Source organism: Benincasa hispida, chromosome 11 (assembly GCF_027475165.1).
Source record: "Benincasa hispida cultivar pf3 chromosome 11, pf3_genome.v1.1, whole genome shotgun sequence".
Lineage (NCBI taxonomy): Eukaryota > Viridiplantae > Streptophyta > Magnoliopsida > Cucurbitales > Cucurbitaceae > Benincasa > Benincasa hispida.
Genome location: NC_143488.1, coordinates 5,285,487 through 5,306,199, shown reverse-complemented (window position 1 = coordinate 5,306,199; position 20,713 = coordinate 5,285,487). Strand labels below are relative to the sequence as shown.

General features: G+C 29.8%; 2 protein-coding genes across 5 annotated transcripts; one reads left to right on the top strand and one right to left on the bottom strand.

Moving 5' to 3' along the window:
* Positions 1–1,767: 1,767 nt before the first annotated feature.
* Positions 1,768–8,133, top strand: LOC120090048 (YbaK/aminoacyl-tRNA synthetase-associated domain-containing protein). 4 transcript variants are annotated; one of them, XR_005485379.2, is made up of 6 exons: positions 1,768–2,100; positions 3,265–3,342; positions 3,428–3,512; positions 4,315–4,403; positions 7,391–7,604; positions 7,837–8,133. XR_005485379.2 is itself a non-coding variant. In XM_090306485.1 (6 exons), exons 1-6 carry the CDS (start codon positions 1,774–1,776, stop codon positions 7,402–7,404), a joined length of 648 nt encoding a protein of 215 aa, XP_090162611.1. In that variant the 5' UTR covers positions 1,768–1,773; the 3' UTR covers positions 7,405–7,768. The 4 variants fall into 4 exon arrangements, 3 of the variants coding, with proteins under 3 accessions (XP_090162611.1, XP_090162610.1, XP_038903466.1); XM_090306485.1 differs by lacking the exon at positions 7,837–8,133 and adding an exon at positions 5,409–5,463 and having other exon boundaries at positions 7,391–7,768; XM_090306484.1 differs by lacking the exons at positions 7,391–7,604; positions 7,837–8,133 and adding exons at positions 5,409–5,463; positions 5,602–5,746.
* Positions 8,134–16,838: 8,705 nt separating this feature from the next.
* RGF6 (root meristem growth factor) lies at positions 16,839–18,259 on the bottom strand. Its single transcript, XM_039050069.2, has 2 exons — positions 17,971–18,259; positions 16,839–17,361 (listed from the first exon to the last, which is right to left on the bottom strand). Exons 1-2 carry the CDS (start codon positions 18,190–18,192, stop codon positions 17,209–17,211), a joined length of 375 nt encoding a protein of 124 aa, XP_038905997.1. The 5' UTR covers positions 18,193–18,259; the 3' UTR covers positions 16,839–17,208.
* Positions 18,260–20,713: the final 2,454 nt, after the last annotated feature.

Sequence of the window (20,713 nt, the reverse complement as noted above, 5' to 3'; positions counted from 1 at the left end):
AAAGCTCCATGGTTATTGTATGAAAACTTAAGCATGTATATGAGACATACAAGTGGATTATGCCTTAAGTGATAATCTAAAAGGTCTGTAGTATAAGGATTAAGAAGGGATACCTGATCTTGGTGAGACTACAGATACGACCCGCTTTGTAGAGGTTTATAAGTATTGTGAACTGCTACAGACGGTTGATCCTGACCATTCATGTGGAGACATGCGAGTGGGGTGTCCTACACAAAGAGTTTGTATAAGACTGGACCACGAGATGATTCGTCTCTTTATATAATGCCGTTGATAGTTGAGACTTACATCTCACCTAAACGACCATAGGTGATATGACCTTAATCCTGAGTGTTTTGGAAATTCCTGCCTCTGAGGGCGGTCCTTTGATTAGTATGGGTGAGGACCAGATTGCCAACTCAACAAACCTAGGGGATTTGTTTGATTTGGGAGCTGGGAACTCAGCTACACAAGATGGAATTCACTCCTTCCCCGAAGTAGGGGTAGGTAGATAGATTGCTCCCTTAAGGGTTGATTCCGGGTCTTGAACATAGTGGCATTTTTTACATGAAGTGTAAAGTTCAGAGACATTTTTTTTTTTTATAATTTAACCTTATATAGATATCCTCACTTTTTTCATATAAGTACTCTCATATTTCTCTTAATTTTTCAATTTTAGCTTACACCAATGTTCTCAACAACCACAATACAAACAAAAATTTTAAGTTAAAACATAAAATACCAAAAAATTTCACAAAATTCCAAAATAAAAAATTTCCTCTTGAAACATACCAAAATGATAAATAGTCAAATAAAAAAAGAATTTGACTATTTATCGTACATATAGGTACTCATATTAATCTTCCAATTCTTAGCTTACACCAATTTTCTCAAACAACCAAAACATACCAAAATGTTGTGATGCTGAAGACCCCCTCACGAAACGCCTTGGAGAGCAAATTGGAAGGAGTGCCTCTTCGTGCATGCATATTAAATGGAGAGTAATGCGGTGTCGCAGGACATGACTGGAACGCTTGCCTAGCAGACTATCTCTATGAATAGTGCGGGACATAAGTGTCGTAGCACTTGCGTAACGTCGTGCCTCCCCTTGCTCGATTTTACCGTCTTGCCTCCCGTTGCTTGCTAATTGCTCCATTTAAGCTGGAATTGCATTTGAAACATCCCAACGACTTTTTTTGCTCAATAACCTATCTAAGAACTAAAATAAATATTAAATTCCTTAGAACCAACTTGATTTAGGTTGATACTTTTTTTTATTTGATTATTTATCGTTTTGGTATATTTATTTTAAAATTCTATATATATATAATTTATTTTAAAATTGATTCTTTTCGAATTTAAAAAACTTCAAACAAATTGATTAGTAAGAGGATTTTTTAATATATTTTTTTTAATAATTTTTAAGTCATTTTTGTCACGAGGAATTAATGGTTTTTGTTCAAATATTAACGGTGGAAGTATTTTTGAACTTTTATTAAGCTAAAGGTATTTTTGAAATAAAACTTTAACGGTTTCTATGACAAAGGTATTTTTTGAATTTTTTTTTAAATTTAAGGATATTTTTGAAAATTTTGAAAGTTAAGAGTCATTTTTTATACAAACTTTATGGACATGTTTTTTATAATTTAACCAAAATTTATTAGAATGAAAATTTTATTTTACAAAATTTGTTAGACACGAATATGAATATGAAAATTTAGAGGACCAAACTTGCAATTAAAAAAAAAAAAAGAGAGCATTCAGCCGAATGAGCGAATGGGGACTGAGAGTGAAGCAATGGCAGAGCAAAACTACATGGAAGCACTAGCGAAGCTCGAACACCGGCAGACCCTAATCCTCCATCGAATTTCAAAGCTTGAGCTCGCATACCTTCCAAATCTCGACTCTGCAACTTCCTCTGTTCCCTCTGATGGTGAAGATGGCGACACCGTGGCTCGACTCTCTGCCATTCTCAGAACCAATTCTGTCAACGACTTCTCCTTCAAGAGAGTGCCTTCCGATTACTACGATTGGCCTCTCGAAGCGCGACGGGATGTTCTTGATGCCGCCTCCGTCGACCATCTCTGCAAGAGCATCGTTCTGGTGCGTTTTGGAATCGGATTCCTTTTTTTTTTTTCCCTCCTTTTTATTGACGATTTCGAGTGCGTATGTTGACTGCATTTAACCCTTTTCATATTCTATTTTCTCTATTTGGATTTGAAGTGGTGCGTACTGCGTAGAATATTTAGTGGAAATGCTTTCGATCGAATTACCATTGTTGTTGAAATGTTTCTCTTACTGAATTGTAGCTCTGTTGGAGAGGGATATGCATTTTCCTGCTAGTTATAAATGTATTGAACCAAGCATTTTTGTAGTGCTTTATTTAAGTCCTTAGTCGAGGGGTTTTCTTTTTTTTACTTTTTATTTGGTTAGCCAATGATAAATCATTAATTTGTGAGTATATATGCTCCCAAAAATTTCTTAAGACATTTCATGCTAGATTGCTTGAGACTATCCCTTTGGTAGAAAGTTCAGGATTTTGTGGCAATACCATCACGGGACCTTTGTTGGAAAGTTTTGGCGTCAACAAGTAGGAGAATTTTAGATGGGATTGAACTAGATTTGTATGATTTTCTCGGAGCTTGTGTATATTGTAGTTTCTAGTTCAGACACTCTAAGATTTTTAGAACTTTTCTTTATCAGTGCTAATTTGAGAGTGAGTTCCCGAAAATTTTCTATTTCTCCATGTGTAAATGAATTGTTTTGGGCAAGTTCCATATAGAAAAACAAATGAAATCTTATAATATATAACTATTTTCACCTTCCAAATAGTTCTTGGCGTAGAAGTCTTATGATTTTACTTCTAATAAATTAAATTTGCCCAACAGAATTAGAAAGAGATAGGACATGGAGGAAAAAGCCTTTTCATTTTTTTTTATTACTTTTGCAAATGTGCTGTTGATAATCAATAAAAGTTTAGTTAAAATGGAAATACTACTACTGATTTGTCGACAATTTTTAGATGTATTATGTCAGTTTTAAGATAGACAAAATTCATTGTCAAATACTGATGACTTGTGTCAGCCATTTATAATTTAAATTTTGGTTTACAAGAACTCAGCATTTATTGTGTACTACTGTAAAATATATTATATATCAATTCATATCTAGGACTAGGAATTCGATCAGGATCTCTTGTTCTTAGGCCAGTTTCTGTGGATGCTCAAAATTGACTGGCACTGGGTTACTTTTGTTTTTTCTGTTCAGGTAAATACTCAAGCCCCATCCCATGTTGTTGATTGCAGTGATCGCAACAATTCAAAATACTATATTGTTGTTGTTCAGGTATGACTTCATCTCTCATTTTCTGTAAAACAGTCTGGTTTAATAATCTGTATTCTCTTTTAAAATATCACATTTCTGAATGCAGTATACTGCCAAATTTAATGCTGAAACTGTTAAAAGCTTCCTGTATTCACTCAACGATGGCAAGATAGCAAAAAAGAAATTCAACTGTAAGTTTTCTAATATCTCGTTGAAGATTCCTAAATGATTTTAAATGCGTTACTGCAAGGTATCCCCTAGCAATATAGTATTATAAGAGACATATACAAAGTCCATGTTCTTACAATCCTTCTCCACCTATTAGAGAGGGTGGTAATCTCACCTTCACAAGGACGCAGACATCTTATTCCCAAAATATAAACATTCAGCACAAAGACTTCTGACACACTAAATTCCCTAAATACAAAACACATTGTACACCTTCCCTCACATGTGCTACATTCAGGAGGTGAATTCCCATTTGTACCCCTTCTAATGTGCGTATTGACTTTTAGAATCCTATTAGTGATAGACTCCATTGCTAATAGACTCCTTTAATTGATATGGATCTAAATTTTGCTACATCTGCAAATTATTTTGCATTGTATTATATCTATTAATATTTTGGATCTGATTGTTATATTTTCAACTGCTTTATCTAGTTAAGTGAGAAGGAGATTATGCAATTTAAGCATCATTAGTTTGTTCATATTTTGATTTAGATAGATGAAAGAACAAGGGGAAATGACGCAAAACCATGTCCAAACCAACCAAAAACGGCTACTGAAAATGAGAATAAAATTATTGAAATATCATTGCCGTTGTTGGCAGTAACAAAAAAAGAAAATGAGAAAAATGGGAAAATCACTAAACAATCCATATTAGAAACACAAAGGGGATGCACTGATGTTTCAAATGCCACAATAGCTATAAATGATTTTGTTTCCTTTTTCCTAATTAACAGAAACAGCTGTCATGGTTTCTATTTTACAGTGAGACTTGCTCCAGAGGAAACCTCTGCGAAACTAACTGGATATGAGCATAATGGAGTGACGTGCATTGGCATGAGAACGGATATTCCAGTAAGGACCTCAATGTTTGACTTTGACTTAATTTATCAAAATTATTCTGGCTCGATCAACCCATTTGGCCATATTTAAATGTTTAATCTATTTTTCTTACATATGCGCTTTAAAAATCCTGTAATCTCTCAAATATGTCACTCAATTTTCAAAGGAGTGCATGGTTTTTTTAATTTGCAAAAGTGATGATGGCTAATTTTTGTTGTACGGTTCTTCTTGTCTACTCTTGTTGGAAGCAAGGCTAACTCGATTATAAATTCTACCATACCTTTTGTGTTGCATAGTTTCATCGTTAAACTCTGTAACAAAGTGGGAATAAATCTACCTTTCATCAGGAGATTGTTATAACTAACTGGGATAAGTTATAAAATCTAAAGAATGGGAATAGGAGAATGATTAAAGTGTCATCACTAAGAGGAGAGGAGACCTGACTTGGATAATATTCAATAATAGAAAATAAAAGAAAATAACGGATGGACTTTGGGCCAACCAAGAGATGCAGGTTCAAACTCCCAGGATAAACTGTTTTCATTTTTTTGGTAATAGGAATAGCCAAACAAAGTGGGAGATTATTGCTGGAAATATTCTTTTTGACCATGACTTGGTTTATGAAACATCTTCAAGGGCAGAGATGCTATCTCTACTGAGACTAGAGTTCAGCTTCCTCATTTTTGGGCATTATCAACTCATTGCTTTCTTGCTTCAAGCTTGATTTTCTAAAAAGGTTTAATACTTAATGGTTAGGGGCTATAAAGTAATAAGTAAGGTAGTTTTGTTAAGAATTATTAGAGAGTAGATGCTATTTTTCATAAATAGAAAGGTCGGGTTTTGAGAGAGGTAGGCTTCGTGTAATTGTGTTGAGTGTGCTTAAGAGGGGAGTGTCCAAATACTTCGAATAACTTGTTTTTGGTATCTATTGAGTGACCATTTATTGCTCTTCTGCCTTTCCCTTTCTAGAAATGGAATTTGGAATCTTGATGAAACCTTGAAATTTATGGTGCGCAGGAGATCAATAAACATGAAGAAATTGCAATAAAAAGTGAAAATGAATCAGTAATGGGTAAATATTTCTATCGTGTTGATGTGTCTCCTGGATATCAACGGGTTCTTAATCTTCTAAGTTCATTTTTTTTCTTGATGGATATTCACATAGTATATGTATAGCATGAGACTATTTTTTATGAATCTGTTCTGCAAGACAAAGGAGCATTGAGGAGAATCAAGAGATCATTGGATTTGGAACATGTCTGTCCGTGCTGATGTAGAAGCTAAGATGAGACGATTCTTATTCAAGCTGAGAAATATACTAATAAATTACTTGGAATCCAATATGATTATTGGAATGGTTATTGACTAGTCAAGAACTTGGCATGCTTTTTGTGACTGTAGTGGGTGTTGCTTTAAATGGGATAAAAGTTGGTACTAGTCATTTTACCCACATCTCGAGGCCAAGTTTTGTTTTGGGGGCAGCATAGTGATGGGTAATTATTGGAGGAATATTTTCGGTCACTAGTTAGTTTGTTCGAGTGTGAGGTAAGTTTATCAGAGGCAATCGGATTATTACGAATAGAGAAGGCTTTGTCATTTTAGGGTAGGCAAATTTTGGAAATAGTTTTGAAAGACGACAGGTTTCTCAAATGCTTAGCAAGAGCCTTTGTATTTTCTCAAATGCTTAGCAAGAGCCTTTGTGTTTTCCTTCGACATCGTGTTATACATTACTTTTTCTGAAAACAAGCAACGAATTTCTGTTTCTTGTCCGTTGGCCTAATTTCATTCATATGATGGAAAGATAGAGATACAACGTAGAACTTAAATGGTCTTATAGAATTTTCATATGGGCTCCCTCAATTGGAATCAATAATATCAGCATTGTAGTTAAAAATACAACTAGGTGAAGCACTTCAAGAATATGCATGATGCTTCTTGTTAGATATTATTTTACAAGATGTATTACAACTACAGCTAGCATAGCATTTCAGCCCCTATGGTCTTGATTTCAATCTCAAGTTTAGGAATCCAAAGCGGGCACCTCATCAAAAGACACAAAAGGTCTCACAGCTTGGAGAATCAGTATTAAATGATTGATTATTCCAAAAGATCACCTCTCATTACTTTATGGCTATTACAGAAATCATGAAAAAGTATGGAACTGGAATTGTTGTTTAGCCAATACAAGTAAACTGGCATGGAATCCCGGTAGGTCTTTTTCACATTCCGCTGTCAGCATATATTACAAACTAGGTACAAATCTACCTCTTTCCAGGTAAGGCTTTATACACAACTAACTAGGATAGGAAACAAACTTAAAAAGAGCAGATATCAGACGATGAAAAAAAATCTAATTTAGCTGGGCGATATTATCATTGATTATGGGTAAGAAGCAAATAGTTAATAAATCAAATACTCAACATATATAGGTTCTGATGTCCAATTTTCCTGGAAATGGAATTCCCCGTTAACACTGTTATTGTTACAATGATAGATATTTTAACTTATTCTGATCTGGGAGAAATGGGTATTTCCCTATGTTTAATATCCCTAGATCTTACTTGATTCTTAGCCATCTGATTTTTGCCCAGCCTCCAGCTACCGTGTTGGACCGGTGTTTCAATTTCCGTGTCTGTCAACATTTCTGTTGGACAGTATGTTGTGGTCCACTATAGCTTTTGCATAGACCAATGATTCTCTGCCAGTCTGCCATAACTGAAATATGTCTCGATTGAAAGTTTGAACTAAAAGCTGGTTCGTTATGGTTCTGATATTTTCCTAAGCATTAAGCAGATAATCTAACACTAGGTGGGTAGATTTATGAGATTATGATCTACTACTATAGTATATGGGGCATTATTAACTAAAAGCCATGGAAGATCAATCTACAAATATAAATAGAAAAATGTACTATTTCTGATACATCATTGACTATATTTATATGTAAACTTTCTATCTCGTCGATCGTGCTTTAATCTATTAGTTACATTCTCTTTCAGGTGATTTTGGATGAAGCAATTGTGAAACTAAATCCTGATTATTTTTGGTTGGGCGGGGGGGAAATCGACCTGAAGTTGGGGATCAGAACATCCGAATTCATAAACTTTGTCAAACCCTTCATTATCAAGTGTAGTTAGAAGGATCCGTTTTCAGCTGGTTCGCACCACCCAAGCTTAACAACAAATCAACACGACCAATACTACAAGAATCCAGGTTTTCAGTATTTGGTGCTATTTAAATTCTTTCTACTTCTGAGTATCAATTGTTTTTTGTATGTTCCAAATGAGGACGAAACCAAAAACAGAATTGACGAGTTCTTAGAATGGCTGAAATTGTTACAATCTAACCATTAAATGGACATTAATGATTTTGATTAATGGACCACTTTTAATTTTGAGCTGATTATGATATGTGAGTGATAAAAGTTAGTAGCAAACATTTGCAGAATTTGTTGTTCAAAATGGAACAACTGTGGAATTCATGTACGTAGAATCAAGAACAAGCAGTGGCCATATCAAAGCAAATTTGCCGGTAGCTTTTTGTGTACATTTATGAGGGCTGCTCCTTAACATGGCTGCTTCTTGGCAAATTACTAAGGTTTGGTTTGGTTTTCTCAACCATTTGAAAGTGAAATTTTATTTTGAATCAATTATGATTCCGAGGTATAGGATTTGGATATTCAGATCCAATCCTTTTTGTATTGAATTTATATAAAATAAGGAAGAATTAGACCATTTGCTTACTTCTTTTCTCTTGATTAGCAAAATGCGACTCTTATTGAAACTGTGTGGAAAGTGAACGTTGAAACTTTTTCTTGAGGATTGGTTTCTATATGTTTCTGAATAATCCGAGTTGTTTGATTTTAAGATTTGGGAATTGAGTTTGCTAATATTTATTATGGAAAAAATTTTATTTCTTAGTTGGGATTACAAATTAAGTAATAAAAATTAGTGAGCTCATTGAGTCTTTATGATTTGAGTTTGATTTCGGTTTAGTATCAGTTTAGATTGCACATAATACTTCATGACTATAAATATTAAATATTTAAATTTTAAATGTATGTAGTAATTAATGTCTGTGTATTTATATATGTGGGATAATTAATAAATATCTGTCTTTGATTTTAGGAAAAGTTTTTAGTACTTTCCTACTACTCTTATTCATTATTTGACACATCACTAAATGATTTATTAAATTATTATTCATTTATTTTGTGGATCCTAAATAATTTTTAAATGTTATTTTTGTGGCAAGTAATGAATGGAGTTAGTAGTACTAGAAATTTGATTAAACATACTCTTATTGTTGATATATAAACATAAATCATTAATACTTTATTGAAAAAAATACCCATATTATTAATATATGAATAGAAACTCATAATACTTCGAGCAAAAATATTTCTAAACTTTTCAAAAGTTACAAAACTATCTTTTATCTTAAAAAAGAAAAGTTAAAAATGCTCTTATCATTTATCCACATTCTATCACTTTCATATTCTATTTCCTCTTTGTCCTCTACTTCAATCTATGAGGATATTATTCTATTTTCTCTATTTTTTCATTCTTACTCTCTTCTTGTTAATTATTTGATTTTTGTTTGTCGTTAAAAAAAATCTTGCTTAAATTAAGATACATACATACATATATAAATATATGTGTGTGTGTATATATATATACACAAAAGAAAATAATGGAAGCACCAAAGGAACCTTAGGACTTAAATTTTTTTAAAAAGGTGGTATGTTAATAGTTGAGGGTGCATTAATAGCTAAATATATCATTTTTGTATTTGGCTATTTATCGTTTTAGTAAGTTGAAAAATATTGATTTTGGAATTTTGTGACATTTTGTGGGATTTCATGTTTTAACTTAAATTTTGGTTTATGTTTTGATGTGAGAAAATTAGTGTAAGAATTGGATAAATATGAGAAAAATGAGAGAATATATATGAAAAAAGATGATATCATTTTTATTTGTTTTAAAATTGATTCTTTTCAAACTCTAGAAAAACTCCTAACATATTGATTACTTTATTAATGGTGAAACATTTTTAAACATTTTTTTTAATTTTATATAGAGCTAAGAGTATTAATGCAACTTTTAAAAGTTTAATGATATTTTTTAAACAAGTATTAACGGCACCCATAAACTAATAGTAAGGGTTTTTTTTTTTTAAGTTTAAGGGTAATTTTAAAACTTTTGAAAGTTTAAAGTTATTTTGCAACAAAACACAAATGATTTCCATCTAGAACTAACGGTAAGAGTACTTTAAAACTTTGGATAATAGGTACTATAACTGGTATTTCTATGATCGGTTTAGTCGGTCTTTTCTTTTATGGTTCATATTCTGGCTTAGGTTTATCTCTCTAATAATCGGATGAACTGAGTTGAGCCACGAAAGTCTAAGAACTCAATAGCATCCCCCTCGAATCAGAAAAAAAGAGGGGGTAGGTCCCGTTGAACTCTTACTAATTAGAGTTAGACTAATTTATTCATATAAATGTTGAAATGGATCTTTCCGATATTTCAAACAATTTCATTTCTTTCTGATTCTGAATTGCTTCAAAAAATTGATTCAGACCATCTCTTTCGCGATCGTATCGGTCGATACTTTCAAAGCGAAAAAAAAAGAGAGACTCAAATCGCGCTCGTGTCTCTTGTGTGCCTCATTTATGCTGACAAACCGACTGTATTATGCAAAACACTCACAAAAGCCATGGCCTTCTGCTATGTTAGATCTTCCCCTAGAAGTACAGTAGTGGGGCCCTTTGGAACTGGTAATCCCCAAAAGACTTTCAAGGAGCCTTGTTCAGCAGGTGCGCTGCAAGTATTCCTTCACAAGTTTGATGCAAGTCGTACTTTCCAACCCTCTTAGCTACTTGTACTAACAAACTAGGGCGCTATACAGAAGTATTCTGGAAGCTCGCAGCATTGGTCCTGATAATCCCCAATTTGTGACCTCTTCTCCAAAAATAATGTTCACTCCCTCAACTCGTTCTAAAAAAATAGGATTTTGTGTAATAAGTTTTCGATATTCAACAATCACGGTAAAAAAATAATCGCAGAAATCCAAACATTTATCTATCCATCCATGAGGTAGATTAGCCGCGACTCCCTCGATACGAAAAAAATTGTATCATTCTCATATCAGTGGCTACTTCGAATAGATCATATACTAATTCTCTTTCTATAAAAATATAGAAGAAGAGAGTCTTTTTTATTTTTTATTTTTTTAATATAAGTTTAAGGGTTAAAACTTTTAGGGGACGTTTGTGGCAAAGACTATCCTAATACTATAATAACCACCTCTTGCTATAGTAAATATTATTTTGAAACCCTTAATTAGCAATAGTCAATACTATTTCAAAACTCTAATTTGCTACAGTATTAACTATTTGCTACAGTTTTTAATATTTTATATTCATCATTTTTTTCTTTTCTATAATGTTTATTATTTTCTTTTCAAACTAAAATAATTTACACCTCAAACATATACTATAATAATCCAAATTAAAATAATCTACACCCAAATACAAATTATTATAACCTAACTATAATAATCTAGAACTATAGTAATCAACTCCTTGCCCCAAATGTCTCCTTAAAAGTTAGATACTTTTGACACAAAGTACAAAATTCAGAATTATTTTATATAATTTAGCACTTAATTTATTTTAGTCTTCAAAATTTTAAAATATTCCACTTCAGTTCTTGCAAATGTCATGTCTCAGACTTTAATTTTGGTATAAAACTAGTTTAGTTTTTATCGTTAAATTTTAGGGTAATTAAAATGGGTGACATTTTTAGGGAAGATAACCAAGTAGCGTATAACAACATTTAAAAGAAATTGTAAATATAGCAAAATCTATCGTTGATAGACTCTTACCAGCGATATGGTCTATCACTGATAGACTATCTAAACTTTATCATATTTGTAAACTTTTTTACATAATGTCATCTGCTAATACTTTGAACTTATTGTCCCTTAATTTTATGACAATTATTTAACAAAAATTTTAGTTCATCAAAGAACTTAACAATAACCCATTATATTTAATATTCGTTCAATGAATACAAGAAACAATTACAACAAAAATTCAAGTTTTTGTTTCAAAAGTTCAATGGAAGCAGAAAATTTGAAAATTTGAAACTCCTTCAAAGAAACAAAAAAATATATTTAAATATATATTAACAAGTGAGAGGAAAAATATAATGGAAAATACATATTGAAATAAAAAAAAAAAAAAACTGACAGCCAACTACTTCTCTTTTCATTTATACATAAAACAGACCAAATGACCAACAACCACAATTTGCACATCCTTGTCATACATCCATTTAAATGTTCCTTCTTTCTATTACAAAATCATTTATTACTATAAACACTAAAAAAATATTCTAGAAATGAACAAAAACACCCCATTAATATTATGCCATCAAAATATAGTTGTATTTGTTCTCTCATCAACTTGCCCATATCCATTATTATTATTATTATTATTATTATTATTATTATTATGACTAAAATTGTAAAATTAGGGTTGCTACCTAGCGCTTCGAACGATCAAGTATGGGTCTCACTGAATTCTTATTTGGCATATTTAATTATTTATGGTTATTTACAATTATAACCCTAAGATTTAAAAAAGTGCATTATATAAATTCTCTAATTTTAGAGAAACTGTTCATTTTGCATTCTCTAACATTCACTCTAATAAAATTCTTCTTCTTTCCGTGGTCATAGTTAATACACTATTAGTAAACTACGTAAATCTGTGTGTCGATCTTCTATATTTTACGTTTTTTGTATTCTCTGTTTGTCAATTTCGTGACACTTATCATTCATTTCTCATTCTAATGTGAAGTATATTATAGAATTAATGTTCGAATTGAGGTTATTATTTGTAGTGGTACTCTAAAAGAAGTCATATTCAAATGGATGTTGTCAATTCGTGTACTCTAAAGAAAAAACACGAGTCCTAGCCCTATCTTTGTTCTTTATAACCAAAATAATGCTTAAAACTTGGGCAAATTCACGCAACCAAATGTAATTTTTTTGACCCCACATCATTAAAACAAAATTGCAGCATGGAGTTAATCTCCCTTTATTCATTAAAATTACTTGTCATGTTTGGTTTTTATCACTTATATATCATCCACTAGGACTTTAGTCATGAAACCTTTAAAACATAGGTTCAAATTTGGTCTAATTGTGTTGAAAGTATAGAAACTACAAATAATGTAACTTCATATATCTGAATTTGGGATAAATTATATATTCAAAACTCATTCACTCTATCCTATTATTATCTAGATTCCTCATCCAACAAAAGATCGTCAAAAATCCAAAACTAGGTCAAATAGGCCACTCAAACTTGCATATAGTCAATTCATCCTTTAGGAGCCATTTGGATTAAGATTTTGTAGATGCATGAAAATAAAAAATATCGAAAAATAAGATATATGGGAATAAAAAATGACTGTGTTTAGTTATGTATGTGTATGGATGGAGTCACGTAGGGGTTAGGGGGCACATGTCCCCCCTCCCCAATTTTATTAGTGTTTTGTAGTTTTAATATAAATTATAAAATGATGTGTGTGTATATATATATATATATATAAAAGTTCAACCTAAATAATAATATTGATGCTAGCTTGTTGGTGTAAAGTGCTATCAATTTGGTGAAGTATAAGGGTTTGAATCCAACTTACTATCATTTTATTTTGAATTTTAAATGACTTCTTTCCCATAGTTTTCATCTCTAATGTGTTTTTAAAGCCCAACTCATTTAAATCCTAATAAAAGAAAAGTTGGTGAGACAAAGCGCCTTGTAAAATATAATGTCTTTTTTTTTTTAATAAATAAATAGTCAAACAATAATTTTTTTATCAGCAACAGAACTAGTCAGTTTATAAATTGTTTTCTTCTTTTCAAAATTCACTTTTCAATATCAATTCTCAAGAACATTCTATTAAAAAGGTTTCGTTCATTTTTTTACATAATTTTTATATTCACATTACGCTATATATATTTTTGTTTGTTTCATGTTATTTTTACATTAACATTACTCATATAGGTTTTTAAAATTAATTTCAAAGTTCAAGCTAAATGATTATTTGTTATTACTCGTTTGGATATACGAGCTCAACAAGTAAGTTTTAAAATATTCTTAGACTTTATGTTTTAATGCTTTTAATTCTATATAATAGAATGTAACATTCTTATTATTAATACTTTTGTAGAGTTAATTCAAAATTAATATGGAGAGATATTATAAAAGAAAAATAACAATAGAGACTGTAGAGGTATCATCTTCAAAGAACAAAAATGTTTTTGGATTCTGATTAATCTTATACAAAAATAAATCTAGAAGATCTACCTGCAGATCTTGGTCTAAGATATTGTGGATGCAATGAATTTAGTCAAATTTTGTAAAGAAATACTACAAAAAACAAGAGAATCTTGTTGGGATTCGTTGTTGAGTATGGTTTCTAATTTCTATCATAATCATGATATTGAAGTCCTTAAAATGGATGACCTATTTCTAATTCTAGGACGAAAAGACAAAATTCTTAACCAATTACAAATTACATCATCATTGTGTTGAAGTTTTCTATGTCATCATTGATATGCAATTTCAAGAGCTGGAAAATCATACATGTCTAAATCCAGGTAATTCATTTGTTTCTTTTGATAGTAAAAAAACTTCGTTAACTTGCTCAATTTTACCCAAAAGACTTTTCAACTATTGAACTCTCTATACTTGAGGATCAACTTCAAAATTATATTATTGATAGACATTCAAATATTAAGTTTGTTGAGCTAAAAAACATATATGTGATCTTGCAGTAAAGATGATCATGATGAATAAAGACAAAATCTATCCATTAGTTTATCAATTACTTACCTTGACGTGGATTTTACTTGTTGCCACAACTATTGTAGAGAGAACTTTTTCTACTATGCATATTGTGAAGACTTGATTGCATAATAGAATTGGAGGTCAAGGGATGAATGATCGTCTTCTAACTTATATTGAAAAGGATATATTTGATAAGTTAGATACTAAAGTTATCATGGATCGATTTCAAAACATGAAAACTCGTAGATGACAATTATTATGTATTAAGTTAGTTAATTTATGAAGTTGTGAACATTTTTTTTACATTCATTTATAGTTTTTTTTTGTTAGATTTGTATATATAGTGCCCCTACATAGAATTCCTAGGTTCGCCACGGTGTATGGGAATGGGAATAGAGTGTTTGAGAATATGTTATACTTTTTTATGCCATTATAAAGTATAAAATTAATAAAATCTAATATTAATTTATTTTATTACATTAAGTTATTAAATCAATTTTAAGCCATTAAAATTTAACTATATTTACCCATTCATCCCCAGTTTAATATATTTATTATCAATTAATTTCTTATTGCACATTTATATGATCAATTTTTATAAAAAAAAATTGGCAATTAATTTAAATATCTATTTTTTTTTAGTTTTGTTAATTGAATAGTTAATTAACTAATTGTTTAATGTCAATTATAAGTCTTATATATATACAAAAGAAGTTGATATAAACTAATTGATTTTAAATCATCAAACAATGTTTTTAATTTTTTAAAAATAATTATGATTATAGATTAAAATAGAAGTATAAGTGTACAAGATTTTTTAATTGAAAAAAATTAACTTATTTTATTATTAGTTAATTAATTATTTTTTTAAAAAATTAACTAATAATTTTATAAATAATTTATGATGTTATTATATATTACCAATAAAAAGGGATTTAAACAAATATAATTATGATTATTCATATTTTTTTTTTTAAAAGATTATGGTTTTTCATATTAATTCATAATAATAGAATAAATTATTATATTAGCATTATTATTAATAAAATTAATTCTATATGTCAATTATAAGTTTAATTTAAACATATTTATAAAAATAAAATAAATTAGCTAATATCAACAAAGAAGAAAAACAAATAAAATGAAAAGATAAAAAGTAAGAGGGAGAAAAACCATTGAAAATGGAGAAAACTCATCTATTTGGGTAGTTATGAAAAACCTCTATGGATGAAAATATGAAATGCCTTCGAATAAGATATTCTCATTACTAATTTTAAAAACTTGTATCAAACATGGTGATAAAATATCATTTCTCATTCACACCTCTTATTTTCATGAACCAAATGGTCTATTAGTGAAGTACTTAGCCTATTTATTTATATTGTGCAATATTATAAACCATGCATTTATCAAATCATCTAAGAATGCGAGAAATTATGAAAGAAAGTCACCACAATGTAGCTGATAGTTCAAGATGCACAACTGTTAAAGTATTTGGATAATTTGTATATAGTTGTTATTAAGAGACAAAAAATAAAAAAAAATAAAAAAAAGAATTCACATTGAATGGTTATCATGAGGTAGGCTACATATATTATGGCAACTTTGAATAATTTATCAAGAATACCCTAAACTTTTGAAGTTATATTGATTAAAACCTTGAATTAATAATTATACTAATTTTAACCCTAATCTTTAATTAATTTATACCCCATTGGTTATTCATAACTATTTTTACTTTTCATTTAAATCCAACTTAAAATCACTAATAAAAGTATTCTTCACTCAAAATCCAACTAAAGTAGCTAAAAAGATATGTTATAATTGTTCCCAAAATAATCTTAAAAGAAAAAAGAAAAAAGAAAAAAGAAAAATGAGAAGATGAAAACCATTCATATTAGTGAAATGCCGATACAAACCCATAATATTATATCACATTAGTATGTTATTTGTAGAAGCCTTAAATACGTAATAAAGAGTCTAAATTGATTTATTTATAAGTGTTTAAGATTTTTAATTGAAAAAATTGTTGATTTATTCATTATATTTAGGATATCAATTAATTTTTACTCTAAACTTGTTCATTAGCTAACGATTCACACAACACGATTTGTTAAATCGTTTAAGTCCAATCTAAATTAGCTGATCAATAAGAATATGCACAACTTCTATACCAAGTTATATGAATATTTCAAACTAATTTCATTGCACATTAAATTCACATCTATAGAAAACCCTAAACTTCTTATACAAAATGTAAACCTATGTAAACAAGTGCAAACTAGTTTGTAGACAACCAATATATTGTTAAGCTGGTTAATATATATTATTTTCACCAAATAATAATAATAATAATAAAATAGGAGGTTAAAATCCTGAACTTAAAAAAGAATATAATTTATTTCATGAAAATATATATATTCTCGATTAAAAGGTCAAAAGTTCAAATCTTAATAAACTCATATAAAAGAAAATAAAAAGGAAAGTTGTATAGTATACACAAGATCCCACATCTTTGGAACTTCACTATTTATGTCAACTCGTACAACTCATTTTTTTTTTCACTCAAATTTTATAAATAGTAAACCCTAATTGGATACAATACAAAGCCGTTTGCATTTTTTTTTTTCCCTTTTTGCCAAAGAGAAATCCTCACATAATTTTTTAGGAGGATTTTGAAAAATAGAAAAATAAGGGAAATTACTTACATAAAATAGCAAAATTTTAATATTCTTTGAGAGATGCTGATAGTTTTATCAGTGTCTATTGATATTTTTTTTTGCTATTTTTGTAAATAGTTTAACATTTTTTTCTATCGGCTAAAATTTCCCTTTCTATACTCTATTTTTCTTTATTCCAATATAAATAAGAAGAAAAAAAAAGGACTTTAACTTTTGGAACATATTAAAATATTTCATGGGAATTTAAGAAACATTACATTGTTATATATATCTAGGGTTTTTCATTGTGAATAGGAGGCTTTCTGTGGGGTTGTGCATAATCCATCACTACCATGTCTTCTCCAACCTCATTTTCCTTAGAATTCAACACTTTTTCTTTCATTGGAAACTCCATTACCAATCTGCTTCCATGCTTCTTCATTCCCTGCTAAAATACCAAATATTCATTAATGTCACTCACTATATTTCCAAAATCCATTTTTTTCACTCATTTATCATAATATATCATGCATATGCCTCTGTCTATATTAATGAAATTGTCTTGACCCAAGAAATTAAATGTCTATATTCATGATTCGTCTTTAGACCCAAAAAATTAGATGTTGATGTTGATGGACATTATAAGATTTCAAGTTTATATAAATGTAAATGGAAATAACGATAAAATGATATTACGTTGATTTCTTCTAGAAAAAAATATATTCATATCGATAAATATATCGTCCAAAAACCATGGAAATGATTGAAAATTTTAAATAAGATAAGTTTTTTTTTATATCATTATACAATTATATTTTATTTTTATATATATTATTTTTTGTTGACGTGTTTATAGATTATTTTGGGGGGAAATATATTTTAACACCTCATATATTTTGATGTTGAGTTTTTTTCCAACATATAAATATGTTAATGAAAATGTCTACGTATCCAAAAACTCTCCCCCCATATGGCTAGCTAGTAATTAAAAGCTAAATTACAAGCTTATCTTCAGTAAGCACAAGATGGTAGACATGAAATATATGTAATATACCTTTAACATTTCAATCCCAACAATAATCTCTTTATAAGAAAGCTTGTCACTATTGCTTTCTTCAAAACTTCTCTCTGGTTGATCTGCCCAAATCCCTTGAGAGATCGAATGCGGTTCAATCCTCGAAACAAAACTCGAACTCTCAAAGAATCGAAGACAACGAGCTTCACATGCATGCAAAGTAGACGAGAAGATTAAGAGAATGAGAAACAAATAAGGCATGGCTATGGGAAAGGAAAAGAGAGGAGAGAGAGAGAGAGAGAGAGAGAGAGAGAGAGAGAGGAGGGTTTTGTTTGGAATAATGAGAGTTGGAATTAGGGTTATAGGAAGTATATGTAATAGAAGGGGAAAGAAAAAGAGAGAGCATTAAATGAGGATGGAAAAATGTTTGTTAAAGAGAACATGGAGTTGTTCGGGCTATGAACCTTCAAAGCCAACTCTTATATATATGGTGGGCTCTTCTTTGTCTCCTCAATATCTAACTTTTTCTTTTAATAAATGGGAGTCCCAAAAGAGAGAGAGAAGAGAGCTATGTTTATAGTTACTTAACCAATGCATGGAAGTTGATGAAATTTACGAGGGAAGTTGTAATGCCCTAAGCCTAGGATTCAGATCAGGATTTGGAATTTAGATTGGACACCTAATTTTTTTGGCATTCCCTTACATTCGCTTCGACCTTGCCATGCCATCCTTACTTATCTTAAATCACTTCCAAGAGTGAAGACTATCCCCACAAACCAACACAGGTCCTTTCAACATGTTTTATCACTCACATGCTTTCTAGGAAAACTCCTAGAGGTCACCAAACATAGAATTGTTCTAAGCTAAACAAGCTTAACTATGAAAAGTTTCTATGATTGATCCATCGAAAAAGGTCACCCAATATGGGTCCTTTCACATGCTTTGTTCTCACCCACATACTTCCTAGGAAAATTTCTAAGAGGTCACCCAACATAGAATTGTTCTAAATTAAGCACGAAAAGTTAATCTGATTAGGCCACCAAAAAGGAAGGTGCACCTTATTGATGTGGTAGTGACTTTCAATTCTTTTAATCATTTCTTAACTATATTTTTATATCCTCAAGAACCGTCTAATTCGGATGTAGATTCAGTTCACTCATATCCCTATCCTAAATTCGTGAAGTTATAGAATTATTCCATGTGAAATGAAGAAAGGGTATACTTCAATAGCAATCACATAAATGAAAAGATTTCTCATGAGTGCAAATGAAAAGTTGCATTATTCCATAGATAATTTACATTTTAGACATATAGCTTAGTTTAGGAGATAAGAAGTTCAAATATTTAAATCCCATGTGTTTTTCTTAAAAAAAAAATTATTAGAGAGATTCATAGGTGCATCTAAATATCTCAAAATTGTTGAATTTATATATATAAAAAAAAACCAATAAACACCTAGCTTGAGCTTTATTTATTTGTTTTTTTTTTTAATGTAATTATTGACGTTCAATTGTTTGGTTGGTTGGTTGGTTCCCCGAATGTGTAGTTATAGTGGTGTTTTGTCGGTCAATTTAGTTTGTTCGTTTTCATTTAGATGAAATGGAATTGATATTTTTGGGCTTTTGTTAATTGAATCGAATTAGGTAAGTTAAATATTTGGCTTAGGTTTGAGGTTTTTGTCAAAATAGTATATTTATTCTTTGTTTTGTTTGGTTTTTTTCCTCCTCATTTTAGGTTCCCTTGGTTCACAAACTATCTACTTATATATATATATACGTTCATTTGGATTTGATTAAAAAAAAAAGTACCAACTTTGCAATTTCGTTTGTTAAATAATGCATCAATCCAAAAGCTAAGCAAATTGGTACGTTATGGTAAATTTAATAATACTTTAAAATTTATAGAAAATTTAATAAGTAAAAATTAATATTATTTGAGAAAGAAAGCTAAATTATACCAAATATCTTAAACTTTGTATTTAATATAAAAATTATCCTTGATCTTTCGAAAGTTTCAAAAGTACTCATAAACTTCCAAAATTAGTTAAAAAAAAAAATCTTACGATTAGTTTTGGATGAAAACTATTAATATTTTATGTAAAAAATACACAACTTTCAAAAGTTTGAAAAATATCCTTAAATTAAAAAAAAAAAAAAATTAAATACCCTTACTATTATACAAACATAAACAGGTAATATCGTCTTATTTATCTATTTTCTCCTTTTCTTTTTCTCCTCTCACTTCTTCAATACCCTTTTATTAACAATTTGACATTTATTTTATATATATAAAAAATAAATAAAAGTGCACACTTCAATTAAGATATATGGTAATAAGAATAAAGAGAATAAAAGAAACACAAGGAATTTTACTTAAATATTTTAACAAAGTTGTACATTAATAGTTAAGGGAAGATTTTGGTTTTGGAATTTTGTGTGATTTTGATTTAGGACTTAAATATTTTAACAAAGTTATCTTATATTAAATATTTTAACAAAGTTATCTTATATCTGATTTTGATTTAGGAATTTTGTGGAATTTTGGATTTTTGGCAAAATATTAGAAGTGTAGTTATCTTATATTAAAAAGATTTAGGAAAGTCATGGGCTTATCTTACATTAAAAAAATTTAGAAAAGTCATGGACTCCAAGCCTATAAAAGAAGTCCATGCCTTTGTTTTTGAGTCATTGTAGTTAGAAACACTCTAAGTTTGGGTGTACTAACTCTATTTAAATTTCCTTGATGTATTCTCTAGTTTGAGAGTGGGAAAAGGGTGTGAGTA